Genomic DNA, 18,693 nt, shown 5'->3' with positions numbered 1-18,693 from the left:
TGCAGTGGGAAGCACCTGGAGCTGGGAATCCAGCTTGCCTGTGAATAAGCAGTTGGATCTGCCTGCAGTGACCTGTGACACGTGTGGGTGCACGTGTGTGTATCCTGCAATGAAGCTGTGATAAATGCACTGCCTCTTTGGAAGGACTGGCTTAATCTCTGTGTGCTGCTGAGACCTTCCATGTGCAGAGAAGGGTGGCTTTTGTTGTAAAATGTAACTGCCAAAAAGGACTGAAAATATTTCTCTGGACCTTTTTCTCTTCCATCTTCTCAACATCTTCTGTCATCTCGGTTCTCCAAGCCGTGCGAATACGCTTAGTCCCTTTTCCTTTGGCACAGAAGGTTGTAAGAGATCTTCTGCCAGAGACTTCACACACTCTTCCTTTGAGCCAATAGTAGCTTCCCATCAATGTGTTTTCTCCAGCCCTACCCAGATAAAAAAACTACAACCTCCTTCTTGGCAGCTCTGTCCTGCCTTGCCTCAAGAAGCAAACCATGCTACCCAACGTGTTTTAAAATAAGTTCGCTTTTCACTAGAAGAGTTGTGAAGCCGCATCTTCTTGCTCTACTTGTGTGATTCCCAGTTTGCCATGTCCCTCCACCTCCCTGCTTGTATTCCAAAATCCTGTCCTCCTTTTTCCTTCAGCCTCACCTTACCCATGTGGTGGGGACTGTATGTGTTTGCTGCTGCTGAGCTGCTGCTCTGCAATGGGATTGTCCCAGAGGACAGTTTCTGGGTGAGCTGGCTGAAGCGTGCAGTGCATGCTTAAGTGGGACTTCCTCAGTGTCTCTGATTGCTGCTGGGGATGTGTGGCCCAGCAGGGTTATCTCAGGACTCAAATATTGCTGTATATTACAGAATTATCTATTCTGTGTGCTGAGGTTGGCTTGGGCTGCTGTATAAATAGGTTATTTCACATAAAGCAACACTTGCTACCCTTCTCTAAAATGAAACTCGTCTCCCTCCTGGCCCCTGTATTTCCATTCTGATGATGGGTTTGTAGGAATTTTTTGCCTGTTGACATTAACAAATCTGTGTGATGATGTAACTCTGAAATAACCATTCTTTCCCTATTGATTCTAAACACCTTGTTAATCAAGGTTGTTCTCTGTTGGATTAGATATTCCACTTACAATGCCAGGAGCTGGAGGGAATAATTGTGATTTCCTGAAATTTGTTTAAATAACTTGATCCGTGAGCGATTGACAAGATAAATGTCAAGTCCTCTCTGGTTGATGGACTGTGTGATCTGGTATATCAGTACTTGTACCGCATCACTCACAGCTGCTGGGCAGTAAAAGATTGGATATTCCCTGCACTGGTGGCACCAAGAGGGGAACCACCATGGGACAGCTGGACCTTTGGTCGTGCCCAGCGCTGATGTTGTGAAAATGGGGGTACTTGAAAACTTCTGCTTGTGCATGCAAAGTGCAGTGCTTATCATGGATAAGTCTGCTTCTGTCCCTTCCATAGGGCTAAAGTTGTGTTGTAGGGAGCTCATTGGCAGAACATTCCTTAAGAAATAGCACTGGTTTGGTCATTTTCAGTACTCAAAGCATTTTCCTGAGTGATGAGGCATCTGGAACACTCATCCTTTGAATTCGTTTCTAGGTGAGATCTTGCCTTGAGCTAGGAAAGATTTGAAGTAATCTTTGGATGCATGGGCAGGATACAGATGGCACCCTGTCTCTGTAGCTGTCAGTTCTTCTCCTCCTAATGTGTTAATGGAATAATTGTGTACCAGTGGGGAAATCTTAGTCACAGATTATGCTATATATGCTACACATAGGTGCAGTTTCACCTTAAAACAAAGAGCGATGGTTTACTGCTGGCTGCTCTTTCTCACAGACAGTACGTTTTTTATCGTGTTTGCATTCAGCATTAGTTGATTTTCTGTGAAGATCTGTAGAAACTGTAGATATATCCTTGTGTAACCATTTGGAAGGTATGTACCTAGTAGCCTCAGAGTGCTTCAAAGGAACATGGTAAATCAGGTGTAGGACAGTGTGGTGCTCTAGTTGATAGATTGTGTATATGGTCAGAAGGGGATTTTGGATTAGGATATAAAATCCCTTGATCAAGCTCATATATGAAAGTAGTAGGACTCATGCCTTTAATTTGCTTTGATGCTTTTGAAGTCATCCTTTAAGTAAGCTGGTGACTAACCAAACTGCGGCTGCACTCTCAGAAATTCCCTCTGTACTGTTAGAAATGGACTGTGGTGCTTAGAAGTGGTGCTGATGATGCTACTGAAGTGTCTTAGGGGAGATGAGCAGGCAGTGAGAGGGATCAGGATGTGCAGATGTGCACATCAGATGTGCAGGATCAGTCATGAATCAAGACATCTTGTGGTGAACGCACCACAACTTTCATTTCCAGAGTGAGACCATTTTCTGTCACGGTTTTGCCATAATGTTTTGCACAGGACCCGTCACTGAGAACGAGGTGACATAAATTGTTGGTCTGAGTCCAATGAGTCCTCAGCCCAATTCCAGCAATGTCGAGGGGAACACCAGAAATGTTTTACAAGCATCTGAAACAGATTATAATGCTAGGACTCCATCTGGACTGTTTTGATAAGTGGGAGCACACCAGAATGTTGCAATTTTCACTTGATGAGTCGTTTTTGTGAGCTTCAGCCTCAGAACTGTTCGTTCATGCTTTTGTGCTATCTTAGCAGCGATTGCTTTTTCATTACTTGATGCACTGTTGATGTTGGATTGCTGGAACAGGAAGGTACAATGTTGACTCGAGGTGTAAAAAGAAGTCAAACTGCATGTGCCCTGGGGTTAAGGAAGAAGGCAGAACCACCGTTTCCTTCTCTTCAAAGAAACAGTCTGCCCTACTGTTCTCTAGAAATCATGTATGTTTCTTGTGTATCTGTGGTTTTGATAGTGAGAGAGAGCTGGATTCCCTTCAGATGTGGATTCTAGTCTATTTTCTTCCCATCTGAGTTTTTATTGGACCTTTTCAACTTAAATAATGGAAGTTTGGCTACCTGGAATTGGGGTTAATTCATTGCATTTTGCTGTTTTCTGCTCGGGTTATGAGACTTACGCGAGTAAAATATTAAATTCAGATTTAATTTCGAAGATGCAAGATCAAAGCTCTGGCAGTCAGCAACTTCTATTTGTGAATTTCTGTTTCCATTTGGCTGTAACTGGGTTGTTAATGTTCTTGTCCAGAAATGAAATTATTACAGTGGGAAATGGGGGCGGCACGCCTAAGTGGGCTGTTGTGTCATTATCCATCAATCACAAGCAACAAGAAAACAGGTATTTAACACAGGAGGACACAGAGTTATTATCTGCCCCATTCCCCTGCAAGCCACAGGGCACCTTCTAGACTCTTATTAAAGCTTTAATACCTATGGAGAGTACAAGAAACGTTGTGTGCTGCAAGATCAGAGATCAGGAGTTTTGCTGTCATTCTGCATCTGTGCAGGACCAGGAAACGCATGAGGTGGAAGAGCACTGAGAGTGCTGGCAGGTAAAATCCCTCTGCACTGCTGAGCAAAGACACCAACTTCCCCAGTCCTCTCACATAAGGGGGAGAATTTCTTCTTCCATCATATCAGGGAGCCTGTGAATGGGACAGCCACTGACAGCTCCTCAGTAGCACTGTGTGACCAACTTACAATCCTGGCTGCAATTGCTCCCAGATGAGGGTTGTGTGGGAAAATCTTGGAGCTGTTTTATACAAGGAGACACAGGATGGGGGTGGAAAGATCTTCCTGGCTTCTGCAGAACAAAAGCTATCAGATGTAAAGGAGCATTCTGCCTGAAGGTTTATTTTGTGCTGCTGTTGCACTGTGCATATGTTGATAGCTACCAGATGTTCCATCCAAGTGTCCTCCTGCATCTCCATTGCTTCAGGCCACCTATAAGTTCAGTTAGTTATGCCTTCCACAGGATGAACAAACAGCTTCTGAAGGACAGGGGTCTAAAATCAAGTCTGTCATGTAAGGAATTACAATTACTAATGAGGGTCAAAGCAATAAAGCTGTGAATGTAAGATTTAAGTATTTAAAATTCTGAAACTGTCTTTAGAACAAGAGAATGAAAGTAATTTTCTCCTATTTTCATAGACAACAGGGGAAATCTTAGTTTTTTGTGATGTACAGTCCATGTCTAACCAGGAAATTAACAATATTCAGATGGGCGTCATCAACCAGATTTGAGCCAGGATGGTATTTAAAGCCCAAGCAAACATTTGATGTAGTTTTCCATCAAGGATCTCAGGAGCAGATTTAACAGAGAAAGTAATTTTAAGTCTTAAGAATCCCAAGATGTACTTTCATACACTTAATACCAGGTTGAGAAGTCTCACTAAGAAGCTTTCTCACAGTGCAAAGCTGTACATTAATGATATGATGACTAAGGTGTTTTACTGTTCATAGCCCTAAGTTTTTGAAAGCCTGATTGATTCTTCCCCACCTGTGATATCACTGGAGAGGAGTGCTGAGGTGGTTTGGATTTTTTTCCCCTGACAGGCTGTCGTTCTGTGCCTGGTTCATGTGGAACTGGTGTGTCCACTGCCGCTACTGCCTTCTCTCTCCATTCTGTTAACTCAGCTCATCTCTTTTTCTACCTTCCAGTGTGTACTGGGCACATCATTAACTGTAAGAAGTGAATTCCAGAAAGTTTCACAGATACCTCCCAATGAAAGGCAAATGATTGATCCATCTGATTCTAAGAGAAGCAGCTGAAAGCATCATCTCTCTGGTGCTCCAGAGCTTGCTGCAGAGAGGTGAGCAACACACAGGGAGCTGCAGGCAGTATCCTGTGCTTGGCTGCCCTTGGTCTGCACAGGCCAGTCTCTGAGCTACCTGAGCTACCAGGTATTAAATCCTCAGGTACTAAAGTCCCACAGGAGGTTCAAATGACAATATCTGAGCCACCCACTACTGTGCAGCTTATCTGACAGTTTAAAGAGACATCTAGAGACATCTGTGCATGCTATTTCCCCTTCCCAATCCCTTAGGAATTCAGCCATGCTGAGGCACTTCTGACACAACAGGGAACTGTGTTCTTTTCCTTCCTTGGTGTCAGGGTTATGAGAGGGGCTGCTGTGCTGCACACTCACCTCTCTGGCTCTATTCTCCCAAAGAGCTGAGGTCAGCCACCAGAGCCTGGAGCCTGGAGAGTCACTACTTCTGACAAGGCACTAAATTTCTTTCTTCAGTAGTTCTGGAAACTGACCCAGAAGGAATGATCTGAATTTACCTCTGGACTTTATGCAGTGCAGTTGTCTGAATGAACCTCTTAAACATCAGTGGTCTGAAAAAGGAAGAGGTGCTGGGTCCTACAGGGAGCTGTAACACTGGCTAATGTTATGTTGCACCCAAGCCAGACTGGCAGGGAAAAATCATTTTCCTCCATAGGGCTTGGATAACTGTTCTTATGCTGTGTCAGGTTTCTTGACAAATACCGACCCAAGAGGTTAAAGCAGCTGTTTTCCAAATCAACTCCTAAGAAAACCTCAAGAGGCAGCATCTGCTCAGACACAGAAATCTGTACAGGTGCCAGCCTGAAGATGGGCCAGCTGTCTTGAGGTTCTGTTGTGACCATTAAGGATATGGATATAGCTTTTGGACAGGCCACCTCAAGGTCACAGTGATGTGCTGGGAATGATCACTGGGATGACACAGGTAAGTGTTACACTGCTGGTGGCAAATGGCAGGGCTCTTACCCTGTGGGAGGCAGTATCTAACACTGGGAATTTAGGAGTATTGAGAAATTATGTCTCTAAGGATAAAAACCTCTTTTCTTCAGAGGTACATCCTCTTCCCAGGGTTTTTGGGTCTTTTCCTTTCAGCAGAGAGACTGTCCTGCAGGGAGCTTGCCTGAGCACTGGCTGCAGAGAAGGCACTGCCAGGGAAGGCTCCGAGTGCCTAAGAAATGAAGTTTGGAGGCTTGTCTAGAGCTGCTTCTGGAGCACAGCCTTCCCCATTGCACTTGGTGTATTCTTAGCAAACATTTGCTGCTGCACAGAATACCTTGAGTTCTGTTCACTATGCAGGTGTTGGAATTGGTGTGTAATCCCATAGGTACAGGCTCCAATAGAAGAACATGTGTGGTTTGTCTGTGGGGTCTTCAAATGCTTAATTAAATAGCTTGAATTGCCTAGCAATAAATTTACCCCTTTAAGGCAGAACTTTCCAGCCTGACTTTTTTTCCACCATGATTTTGATTTGGGATTGCTCTTTAGGGTTTTGATATTTGTGCTTCAAACCTGTGATTATAGTGCTGGGTGTTTCCTCATTGTTTCCCAGTTTCCTTATGGCTGTTGCTAATTGTAAAGTATCCCTGAGGGAGGTGCGCAGGAAGGTCCTGGACTGGATTACTTCTTTGTGCTAATGTGCTTAAGCTTTATATTGTTTAACAGTGAGATGGGATGAGATAACCTTTGAGGAAAAAGCTGGCCATGTAAAAGAAAAAGAAAATAATCAGAAAAATGTCAAGGCAGTAGAGCAGAATTTTGGAGAGAGAAGGGAAGTCCCTGTGTTGGGAGAGAAGGGGGTCTGTGAAGCAGCTGTTGTTCAAACATTGCCCGTGCAGTAGCCTGTGATAAGTAAAGGAATGTTGGTGAGGTAGAGCCATGTGGATCCTTCCTTAGGGCCATCTATGAATAATGATACTCAATATGCTAAATATTTAAATACTCTTAAGTTTTGGTAGTTTAAGTATATTTTTCAAATAGAGAAATCAACCTGACTAATACTTTCCTGAGCGTGAAAGTGAGTGTTTGACTTAGAAAAATTTAGGTTGGAAAAGACCTTTAAGATCAAGTCCAGCTGTTAAAGAAACTCACATGCATAGCCTCCTCCACTTACCTTGTTATATGGCCTTAACCATCCATAGTTCTCTTTAGCTGTGGAGTGGAGCACAGCCAGTAACACCAGAGCACAGAACTTGTCCCTCTTTGAGCTGTTGTCCCTGGATCCTCACTGGACTCTAGAAATCATCTTTTGACTCCTTCATGCTGTAAAGGAAAGGATTTCATTTTAAAATTTCCATCTTTTTTTCCCAGTGATCCTATAAGCTGATCTGCAAAGGTGCCCTCTTCAGAGGAGTGAGGGAAGCTGGAGGTCGGCATTAGCCAGGCAGAGATGCATTAGGGCCTTGAGTGGCAGGTGAAAGTCCACTTGGCTTCACTGGATCAAAGAAAACTTTCAGATGTGTTGAAATCTACTTAAAGGGTGAAATGCAGAAGCTATTCCTATCACTTGCTGCCCAGAGCTGGCCCTTGAGCACATTGTGTTTTCCCCAGCTACGGCACATCACTGTTATCCCTCCTGGAGCTGTAACTGGGAGCTTGCCTGTGCCCACCGTTTTGGTGCTCTCAGAGCAGGGCTGAGAGTGCTGACAAGCAAAGCAAATGCTGTGTTTAAAAGATAAGCATTCTGAGAGTCCTAACTTGGAACTGAATTGGAGTTCAAAATTCAGGCATTAAAATGTAGAGAGCTGGCATAGTCTGAAAAGCAATTACTGTCTGTATTTGCAAAAAGGATATCAGTAGGGGGAGGTGAGCTGTAGAAAGATACTGGGACTTGCTTAAAAAGAGTATGGCTGGTATCCAGGGAATTTAGAAACCGTAGGAAGAAAACTGGAGGTGTCTTAGCAGGCTAGCTGGGGTGTCTGTGGAAATAAGGTACTTAAAGGATGCAGAGTGGCACCTTCTGCTAAAGGACAAATGGCCTGGATAACCAGGCAGGAAGGGAGGCTTGAGGAGGGAGCAAGTAGATGTGGAAACTTGTGGGGTGTGGTGGATGGTCCCAGTGCTAGTGGGTAATGGGTTTTGTATAAGAGGATTTTGAAAAAGAGGTACCAGGAGCTATCTGGGATAAAATAATCCTTATATAGCATCTTAATCTGTTACATTTAGCTACTGAATTTTTAGGACTCTGTCAGTTATCTTCCTAATGCCTCAGTTCTGTTAGTGTCAGTTTTGTTTAACATGCCCATTAGTGTTGTGCCTGAAGCAGTGTTCTGTCATCTCAGGATGGATGGTGATAGCTTTGGGCTCTCACTCTCAGGCCTCCCCTGACCTTGAAGACCAGGAGCCTGAGCATGCCATACTGATTAACCTTGGATCACTGTTGAAATAAGTACCTTACTGCTAAATGCTTGAAGGTGATGCCACATGCTCTTCAGCTCCTTAGTGACTCTGATGCCCAAGGGCCAAATATCCTGCTCTTGGGTGACCACTAATACAGTGTTTATGTTGTCAGTTGTCATCTCAGTGTTAGTCTTGATGGAAATCTGTAATAATAGCACACAGCAAAGTTGTTTGGATCAATTTGGTGGTGTAACAATTCCTCAGAGATCCACCACTTTTCAAACCATCCTTCTCCCCTGTCTATCCTGAATCTTCTGCCTTGGCTGTCAGCCACTTAGCTGGACACACTGCTAAGATCAGGCCAATAAAAAGAAATCCCTGAGCTGCAACGGGTTTGAGAGCTTGAGAAAGAGGCTAAGTGCCCTGAGGAAAATCCTACCTCATGAGGAATTTGCTTGTAGTTACTCTTGCTGTAGGAAATGCCAGATTGCTGCAGTACCCTGCAGCAGCCTGGATTGTTCTTGTTTCTTCAGCTCCATGTCACGCTCCGTTTTCTAACTGTTTCTAACTGTTCCATCTAACATGCAGATGGATTGTGCTTTGTGGGTTCACAGCTTTTCTCATCTGCTTTTTGTCAGAGGTAAGCAGATGTACTGCCTGTTGCTCTGTACAGTTGAGTCCCTTGTACAGCAGCTGCTAATGAGTTTGGAGATAAAAACATCAGCATATGGAAAACAGGGGATGAGAAGCCAGTTTCTGTGGCTGAGATGGTCTTGTTCTGAAATATACCTGGGTGGTCTCTTATCCTCCCAGGTGTGGGCCCTCTGCTTTGTTCCAGGAAGGTGCTGCCTCCTCAGTTCTCTGAGCAGCTGGGGATAGTTAGGGAGACCTTGGGTGTTTGACCTCAGCTGCCTGCCTAATTTGAAGGTGAATCCTGTCAGGGAGAGAACCCTGTGCTCTTCCTACCAGCTCCCACTCAGCCTCTGCATGGTGCATGCCAGTGGAAGAGGATGCCATTACATAACTTGCATTGTGTGGTGGTTGTTAAATCTGCATTTCTAATCCATACTCAAATAGGAGCAGAATCTGAAAGCATTCTGATTTGCAGTGCTCCAATTAGATCACCTGGCTTGTGCTGTCAGCCCCTTGGCTCCTGTGCTGTGCTATCCAGAGCATGTGGAGGCCAGGGCTGGAATATACCCTGAGGATGGTAAGAGCTTTTTATTCTGGGAAGTGCTGTTGGAACCAGAGGCATCTACTGCATTCCCAGACTGTCTCCTGGGGTAGTGTCTGAGCATTCCCAAGGCAATAAACACTTGTCGTTATTAATTTTAAATAATTTTTAAATGACGGATGTATACTGATTTTTGAATAACCATCCTAATTATAGTAAATATGCATAAGAGGGCTGAATTAACATCATATAAACAAGGTTAGTTCTGATCTATTAATGTGACTGCTTTGCTGTGCTATCCTTAAGCATTTTTTTGTAATAATCTTCTAATGCAGTTTTTTATCTGTTTACAAATGGTATTTTGAGTTAATTTTTATCACGTTGAACCACATGAGTCTTCCAGCTTGGTTATTACTCAGCAAGAAGGCTACCTGAACCCTTCAGTTCATGGTACAGATATTTTCTATTTAATCAGGCCACCAACAATATGAGGAAATAATTAGCTGACGTGTGTTTGGTTTGTGCGTGAGCCAGATGGTTCACTTGTGGTGTAGGCACCTCCTGCACTGCCTTGGGGTTGTGGCCAAGAAGATAAGTTTGGCTTATTAATCCTTGTGGAATTGGGTGCTTGGTAGCTGAGCCTTGGTTCTGTTCCAAAACTGATGTGTGCCAGGTGTGTAATCTGTTAAGGTGAGACTGATAATTGCTGTTCCACTCAGTGAGGCACTCATAGTCTTCCTCGTGACCAGGAGTAGTGGCATCATGGATGGATGGATGGCTGTTGCCACCCCCTTGGAAGAGCTGGAGCACATTGCTCCACAGCAGTCTATCCATGGTGGTGTTGGTTGCTGCATCCACATCTCCGTGTGGTTTCACAGTCCCAGCTGTAGCTGCCAAAGCATGACCTGTGGGGTGAAATACTGGGAGCACTGGCAGCTCATTGTTTGGAGGCTCCAAAGGGAAATTTTACTGAAGCTTTTAGTGTTTGGATAGATTCAGTTAAAGCAGAAGCCTGGTTTGATTTGAGGGAGTGGCCATGTCCGAGAGCTCTCTTTCCACATTTCCAGTTTTCTAGGTCACTCTTGGATGCTCTAATTTTTTTTCAGAGAAACAGTTAGCAAATCTTTGACACTGATGATTTGTATTCTGTCATCTCAGTCTTGAGAGCAGAGAGATACTTTTTTGGCAAGTTCTCCCCCTCCTCAACCCCCAGTCATCATCATTAAAAGGCTGTCAACAAGCATGAAAAATCCCAGCGTGCTAACTGTAAATGCTAATTGACAGACAAGCAGCTGAAGCGGTGGCTTGTGCAGTGCCTGACCTGCAGCAGGCTGTTTCCTGGCCCTGGCAGTTGCTCCATAGGCTCCCTAGGAGGTGGAATCAGAGAGCTCAGTACTCATGTACCTGCAGAGCCAAGCTGGGCTCTGTGCAGAGCAGTGCTGTTACAAACAGGGTAAACTAGAGGTGAGCTAAACCCAACCTCAAAAGTGGGCATGATGCGTCTTAGGGTGTAGTCTGGCTTTTTTCTCACAGGTAGGCCTACCTTCCTGGTATTCTTTAATGCTTCTTTTGGGAACAAAAAGCTTGGAAACTGCTTTAGTAAAACTAGCTTTGTTGTTGTGCCCTGCTGACACAGTCCCCAAAGTGCTTTTGGAAGGATTGCATCACCTGTGGATATCATGGCTAAGGGATTTTCTCCTTTTTCTTTCCCTCTGTAAAAGCAACCTGTTCCTGTGGGGTTTGTCCCTGCTCAGTGAAGAGCTTTGAGGCATGGCTGTGCTGTGTGTGCTCTCTGCAAACAGGCTTTATGGTTTCCTGGCACAGCTCTCTAGGACCATCTCATGCTAGGGTTGCTCTGTGGATCAGTCTGCTGACAGGAGTATTTACATACTTGGCCATGGGGCAGATTTTTTAGTAGCTGAACTGGCTGGGACTGAATTGTATTGCTTAGATTAGAATTCAGTGTTGCATCTCCAATGACCTCTAAGCAAAAAATCCATGTGTAACTATGTTTGAAAGGTATCAAACAGTAGCACAAATCATTGCTCCCAGCAGTAAAATCCTGATGCTCTGTTTTGATGAATTTGGCGACTCAGAAAACAGTAGAATCTGTTCATGGCCTTGGAAATCTGGGCATTTCCACGCCTCAGAGCTTGCTGTCCTAGTACTGCAAAGCTGTGCTGCCTTTTAAACCCTTCACTGGTGAGTCAACTCTGTGTTTACTGCTAGTTATGAGGGGGAGGTTCCTGACTGGGAAGACCAGAGAGACATTTCAGTTTCACTCTGACTTAGAAAAAGCCAAGCTGCTCTGAAGTACAGGGTATTAAAAATACAGAGGAATTAACAGACATCGTGCAGGTTGGTGAAAAAGTCCAGGATAAAATGCCTGAATTTGGAAGAGATACAGTGCCAGACACAATATGTGGCATACTTTAAACTTACCCTTTTTCCCCCCCACCCAGCACTGTTCCCTGAAATTTTCAGAAAATCTTTGTCATTTCACCAAGATTTCTCAATTGAAATCTGCTCAATTGGACAGAAATTTAGAGTATTATCCAAAAATTTTTGCACGGTAAAGGAAGATCTAGATGAAGAAGAGTAAGCAGAGACAGGCACTAGAGGAAATAAAAGTTCTGAAAATATTTGTGATGAAGTCTAGTAACAAAATGGGAGAATGAGGAATTCAAAGCCATTGAATCCTGACAATGTGTGTCCTAAGTGAAAGACTCATTTTGGAGGGTTAAATGATGATTGCAACCTTGAAAATTATTTTATCAAGAAGAAATCAGTAAGAGATCTTGCTGAAAAAGTGAGCAGGCAATCAGCAGGGTGTTAGGGAAATCAGGGATTAATTATGCAAGTGACACTTTCTGCAGTCTCCGAAAATGGAATTTGCTGAAGGGACCAGCACCAACAGCACAACATGCACTTAAACTTTCCATAAAACAAAAAATAATCTTAAGGCTTTTTGGCAAGGTTTGTCCTCAATAGCTGGTAGAAGAACGAAGCTCTGTGATGGATTGCCCCTGCCAGAGGAGATGTTTTCTAATCAAGTTTTTTGTTTCCTGAGCTCATAGGCAGGGCTGCAGCTGCCTCCTGAGGGGCTGCTATTCCCAGGGACTTCCCTGGGCTTTTGAAGATGTGCACCCTGCCTTCTCCTCCTGCCTCTGATCATTGTGTCCTGAAGCACCCACAGGCATTTCTAGCCTGCTCCTGGCAATGCCCATCTCTGAAGTGTGTGCTGGGATGTCGTGGGTACCCTGCTGGGGAGAGGGAACATGTCTGTCTCAGGGACCAACATTTCCAGTGGGACAGCCTTGATTTCCAATTCCCTTTCTCACTTGTGTTTCCTCACGTGCCTTAAAGAAGGTGCAAAGCTTCTTGTAGACAGGTAAAGTGAGCAATGCTCCCTGCTGTGAATAGACCCTGAGCAGATTCTCCAAAGATGCAACAGTGTGCTCTGAGTGCACACACCAGCCCTCAGTGAGGTCCAGTAATGGCTCAGCTTTCTGTCAGGCAAAGGCAAATCCATGTTGGAAAGCAGTGCTTGAGCAACTGGGTGGCAGAAAGGAACCCCTCAAAGTGTTCAACATAGGCCTGGTAGGAAAGGATGGCTTTGGTTCATAAAAGGCAGGATGTGAAGAGGGGAGGTGGTGGAACCCTGCTGTGCTCTTTCGTAGGAGTTAAAGGATTGTTGTACTGCCACTCAGTGATTCCCTCCTATGAACTCTTCACTCCCACTTTGCATATTCCCTAGCATCTCCCTCACGTTCTGCAGAGCAGTATATGCATGGGTGTATCATGACTTCTGAATAATAACTCTGGGAACTTGTTTTCTCGTGTTCATGGTTTGCATTGGGGGTTTTTGCATGGTGAAGCTACTGGGTCAGAGTACCTGGGAAACTTCTGGCTCAGCAGAGGTCCCCAAAATAGGCTAGGACCGTTTACAGCTCCCTGACATCTGTCTGTGCTATAAGGCAGCTGCTCTCCAGGGACTTGGGAGACCTGAGTCTGGTTCTCTTTATTGATACTGAGTGTCAAACTATGGTATTTGGGGATGGAATTGGCTGCGTGGTCTGGCGGTGCCTCCATTGACAGGAGATGTTTCATGGCTGTGTGCATCTGTGACTTGGCCTGCCTGCATCCCGTGTGCCCAGGCATGGCCTGTTGGCCATGGCAGATGGGAGCCACCAGGACTCATTGCTGCTCCACTCAGGAGCCAGGGGACTTGTACCTACAACCCATTTTATCTGCATTTCAGGAGAGCTTGTGGGTGTGTTGGCACATCTCCAAGGCATCACTTGTGGATCTGGAAGCAGTGTATCTGTGGGCAGTGGAGGCCCTCAGGTATGGCTGCTCAGGAGCTCAAGGCCAGCCTTGGCAAGGAAGGGCTGGCTGCAGAGTGGTGGCTCTGCTGGCTGCAGGCCCAGTGGCAGATTTCTGGTGTATTTCTCTGAAGAAAAGCCATGTTTTCATGACTGGCGTGAAGACTAACCCAAATATGAAAATTCTCTCACCTGAGAGGATTTTTGCACACATTCCTCCTCGAGTAGCTGCCCTGAGGCCAGCCTGGTGGTGGCTGGCATGAGGGAGTCTGTCCAGCTGCCCCTTGCAAGCACCTGAACTAAAGCAGGTTAAAGCAGTTTCCCACTCTAGTTATCTGTCTCTGCTCTTCCTGGGAGGTGGCAAGGCCTCTCCTGCCTGGTTCCTCTGGAGCTAGCTAACACAGCCTTGTAGCCCCATGCTAGAGCACAGGCTGTTTCCCTCCCACTTCCATGGCAAAGCTCCAGCTAACTGAACTGGGAGACTTTCTCCCCCTTTCACCCTGTTTCACTTGCAAAGCCTTTAGGAACCAGAGCTCTCACCCTTTTCTTTGCCTCTGAGTAACCTGCGTGTGCTGGGCATGTTTGTCATTTACCCCCTTGTCTCAACAGGGAACTCTTACGATTGGTGGCAAAGAAGTGACCCTTGAATACACTCCGTGCCCAGAGTTTTGGCGCTGCAAACGTGTAAGTATGTGCTCAGAGCTGTGCTGACACTTGTGGCAGTGGCAGCTCAGAGGAGCCTTAGATATTTGTTTGGTGGCCAAAGTAAGCTCAGAGTAATTAATACCTGCCTTGAAGCTCTTTCCCCTTCTAAACTGTGGTTTTGCCTACCTTGTTTTCAGTCCTACATCTGCGCACATGTTGCTCTGGTACAGGTAGCCAGATCTTTTATGCACAGAGCAGCCTTGTCCCTATCCAGTGGTTCCTTTTTAAAATGTGAGGAAAATAGCATGTGGATCCTTTCTCCTTAAAAACCACAATAAGACTGTGATTCTGCCAACTGGAATGGAACAGGCATCGCTCTGGTTCATGTGTGTAACCGCCCCTCTGCCTCACACAGGAGCCGTGGTCTAGCTGTGACTGTAGTAAGTGCAACAGGGAAGGAAGCATGGAAATGGATCCAAGTCTAGGCAGCATGAGCCAAGTCTAGTTCATGCTGGAAATGGTCCATTTGTGGGAAGGAGCAGTTGCCCAAGGGTCAGTTTGTTCCTGTGCCCTCCCCAAGGTTCTCCCAGTACAGGAACTTGCGGCTACAGGAGGCTGGAGGTGATTGCTGGAGAAAGAACAGGATTGTTGTGTGCATTCCCACTGACTGCAGGCTGAGAGGCTGCAGTAAGACATGAAGGGATTGGTTCTAATTAGTCCCACACTGACCACTGGATCACCCTGGGCTACAGAGACCCTCATCCAGCTGACTAGATGCACTCAGCTGCAAGCAGAGCTGTTGCTCTGTGCCTCATCTCTGCTTGCAGCACTCCAGAGGTGGAGACACAAGTTTCAAGCAGTGGTTTCAAACAGCTCTCAGTGCACTGAGGTGGCTGCACTGTATGTCCCCACTGTTGCTTTGTGTAGCCATGGTCTGAAGGAGCTTTCTTGTGCCACAAGGCTTCAGTCATGGGAAGAAATTGCTATGAAACAAAAGCGATGCATTTGCAAAGAGCTTAAGGAGGAAGTCAGGAGTGCTGTGTTTGGAGAGAGCTGTGAAAATGGGGCAGCTGGCTCTCCCCACAATGGCTCTAGGTGGGATAACCATCCAAGCCTGTACAGCTCTGCCTCTTGGCTAGCAGACACCTCATCATTAACTTTCCAAATTACATCAGTATCTACAATTCAGCTCAGATAAGGACTTCATCACTGCTTGAGGGGTGAGTTCAATATAGAGAATGCCAAAGTAACTTTGGACCCTTTGAATCAACATTGTGCCTAGCAGGGAGCTTTTGATCCAGCATTACTTGAGAGGGGGAAGAGTCCTATCTCAAGAACTAGTGAATAAATATGTGCTCAGAAGTTGTGTGAAAGCCCTGTTCCCAAGGCAAACTCAGCTGTGAGTCATATGAGCATTTACCTGCAATTCCAGCAAAGGCCCCTGCTGCCATTCCCTGTCACTGTAACTTTTTCATGGCTGCTGCTTTCTGAAAGCACGCTGCAGAGTCTGGAATTCTGGAGCAGGTTGTACCCACTGCCTTCAAAACACAGCTTCCTCATGCTGTCCATCTTCCATTGCAGTGTAAGGTGTGTACTGTGGGCTACAGATCTTCCTGTTCCTATTGCAAGCTCCCAAGAGATGGTGAGTATATCTGGTCCTCTGAGCTTGGTCAGTTAAAAGTTTCGTCTTCTCTGGACAAGTAAGTTTCTTTTCTGGTTTCCCATGACAGCCCTGTTGGTGGACTAGCTGAGCACTGTGTGGGAGGATTGTGAGTTTTGTTTCGCTTAGACCCTTTTTGCCTGTTCACACTAAAGGTGCTACATGCAGTGGGTTGCTGTCAGGTTCTCTGCTCCTGTGAGGCTTGGTGAAGTGTCTTATTGCTCACAGCCTTTCCCTCCTGTTGTCTGGTATTGTCCTTTCATCCAGGGAGTTATAGTTGTGTGTCCTCTGGGACTGTGAGCTGGTACTGCTGCTGTAGGTGAGATGGCTTCCCCTGTACCCACCTTCCTTGGGAGATGCAGCTGCATGGTTTTAGTGTCACTCAGAGACTCTCAGATTTGCATCACTCTTGAGACTCTGAGATTAGAATCACAGAATCATGGAATCACTAAGGTTGGAAAAGGCCTCTGAAATCATGTCCAACCATTAAGACATCATTGCCAAGCCCACCAGTAACCCATGTCTCTAAGCACCACATCTGGACATTTTTTGAACACTTCCAGAGATGGTAATTCTACCACTTCCCAGGGCAGCCTGTTCCAATGCTTGACCACCCTTTTGGTCAAAAATTTTTCCCTAATATCTAATCTAAACTTCCCCCAGGGCATCTTGAGACTATCTCCATTTGTCCTATCACTTGTTCTTGGGAGAGGGGATTAGAGGTGAATCCAGGATTGGAATTGCTGAACTCACCTTGCTGGCTGTAAAAAATGCATGAGAGAGGAATTATCCAGGAGCTTCTCTTCACCCCACCAGCACCTCTGATTTCTGAGGTGGGAGGGCACAAGAGCCAAAACACATTTCCTTGAGGAACCGATTTCTTTGGGATGATAGCTGTGCCCACCTTCACCATCCCTGGGTGCAGCACCGGGGGCTGCAGGGCCACGAGTGAGTCCTCCACCCTCCTCTGGCACTTCCTGTGCAGTCCAGCCACTGTTTAAGCCTTGACTCTGTATCTTTGAGCAGACTTCTATGTATTGCCCCAGGCAGAAGGGCAATGCATCAACTGCTGATGCACAGATCTCTGTTTACTGAAGCACTGTCCTGTGGTTGTGCTTTCTCTGCTCTGTGGCTCTTCCATCAGTGCTGTGAAGGTAAAATCGACACAGCTGGCCTAGTGCAGCTGTGGGTTGTAATGAAACTGCCCAGGAGCAAATTAAACAGAGCCTTTAAACTGCTGTGAAGACAGATTGTGATGAGTGCTTCTTACTGACCTGCTTTTCTTGGGAAAGAGTGCAATAAGGTAACCTCTCTATGACTGGGTGAAACAAAGCAACTCTCTAGGCACTTATAGTAGTTACTGCAGCTTTGTATGAGTTGTGGTGTGCTTTGTGACTGATGGGTGTGAAATAGACTGAAGTGTGTCTCTCTTACAGGGAGCAGAGCAGGCCCAGAGTCCAGAGGTGGTGCTGAGGAAGAAGACACGTCAGCTGAGCAAGAATTCAGTAAGAGGGTCCTTCTCATCTCTAGGGTTGTGCTCATGTCTGTGTGATTCGCACAGGCAGTTTTCACAGCTGCAGGTGCAAACTGGTTTCATGTGCAAATTTTACATGAGGTTCTGTAGCCAAAACTCTTCCCTCTACAAACTGCAGACAAGTGAGGACAGACCTGTCTAAGGTGAGCTGTGCTGGCAGCCAAGCAAGGCACTGTGCAGCTTTCCCAACAGTTGTGTGCAAAATTGTTGTGTGTTCTGCCATGCTGCCCACAAAATGAGAGCAGGGACTTGCTCTCAGGGACAATAAAGAGGGAAGCTTCACTGTGCCATGTCTTGCACCCTCATTTGCTTCTCTCTGTGGGAAGAGGCTTCAGCAGCAGGTGCTAGGCTGGTGGTATCTGCCTTCACAGCCTCACAGATTTGGCTTCCCTTTCCAGCAGTGTTGGAAGCTGAGGTAGGGATCTCTTTTGCAGTGAAGCTAGGCCATTCAGAGGCCTTCAAGCACAGAAACCTGCTGGGGTTTATGTTCTCTGAATGGCATAGCTAGACTGGGGGGGCAGGGTGTTCCCACATTGTTTCTGCCTCAGCCATGGTTGGTAGGCACTGACATAAAATCTGTGACTGTATTATGGATGTTTTTCACTCAGTGGTCTCAGGGCGGTCTGAACCCAGTTTTCCTCTAGCATGTAAACAGGGTGATATAGTTACTAGTTGATACTGCTGGGCTGTGGATGATCAGGAATACATTGTGGATAGTAAGGATATCCTGGACATGGAAGGAATGTGTCTAAATCCATCCCTGATTCTTGTTTGTTCAGGCAAGGGCCAATCCTAAAAGGAGGCCAAAAAGACTAGTCTCTGACTAGAAAAGTTGGATAAAGCAGTTCAACACAAAACAAGGCAATGGAGGGATGACAGTACCTGAACAAACCTTGTGTCTGCCAAGTGTTAAGACAGTGGTATGCAACATGCATACAGGTTGGCCTTGCACTCCTGCAAGGGCCAGAAAATAGGAGAAAAAAACCCCACCTACCAAAATATTGTCATGTAAAACCAGTTTATTTCTCCACTCTAATAGCAGAGACAAAGCTTGAAACACCTGAGCAAGAATTGTCAGGTCAACCAGGATCTCCAAAGCAGCCTCTCCAGCCCTCAGTTCCTGCTCCACAGCAGGAATGTCAGCCTCAGGAACAGGAGCCAAGGAAGAGAGATGAAGGGAGAGAGCATCGGCCTTCACAGGAGAAGAGAAGGGACATGGACCGGCACCAGGAGCCGCCCTCTCAGAGGGAAGCAGAGGAAGCCACGCCACCAGATGGTGGAGGAAGCAGAAGTG

General features: G+C 45.9%; 1 protein-coding gene across 2 annotated transcripts in view; it reads left to right on the top strand.

The window, feature by feature from the left end:
* RBM6 (RNA binding motif protein 6) overlaps positions 1-18,693 on the top strand; it is a 58,558-nt gene that overhangs the window by 27,847 nt on the left and 12,018 nt on the right. For both annotated transcript variants that reach the window (XM_083869707.1, XM_083869706.1), the window contains exons 7-10: positions 14,170-14,244; positions 15,787-15,847; positions 17,302-17,370; positions 18,439-18,690. In XM_083869707.1, the coding sequence (XP_083725833.1) occupies positions 14,170-14,244; positions 15,787-15,847; positions 17,302-17,370; positions 18,439-18,690 (457 nt within the window). The remainder of the gene's footprint in view (positions 1-14,169; positions 14,245-15,786; positions 15,848-17,301; positions 17,371-18,438; positions 18,691-18,693) is intronic.

This window comes from Zosterops lateralis, assembly GCF_965231275.1.
Source record: "Zosterops lateralis genome assembly, chromosome: 11".
NCBI classification, from domain to species: Eukaryota; Metazoa; Chordata; class Aves; order Passeriformes; family Zosteropidae; genus Zosterops; species Zosterops lateralis.
The sequence above is the reverse complement of the archived record's forward strand: the minus strand, read 5'-3'. Positions and strand labels throughout refer to the sequence as shown.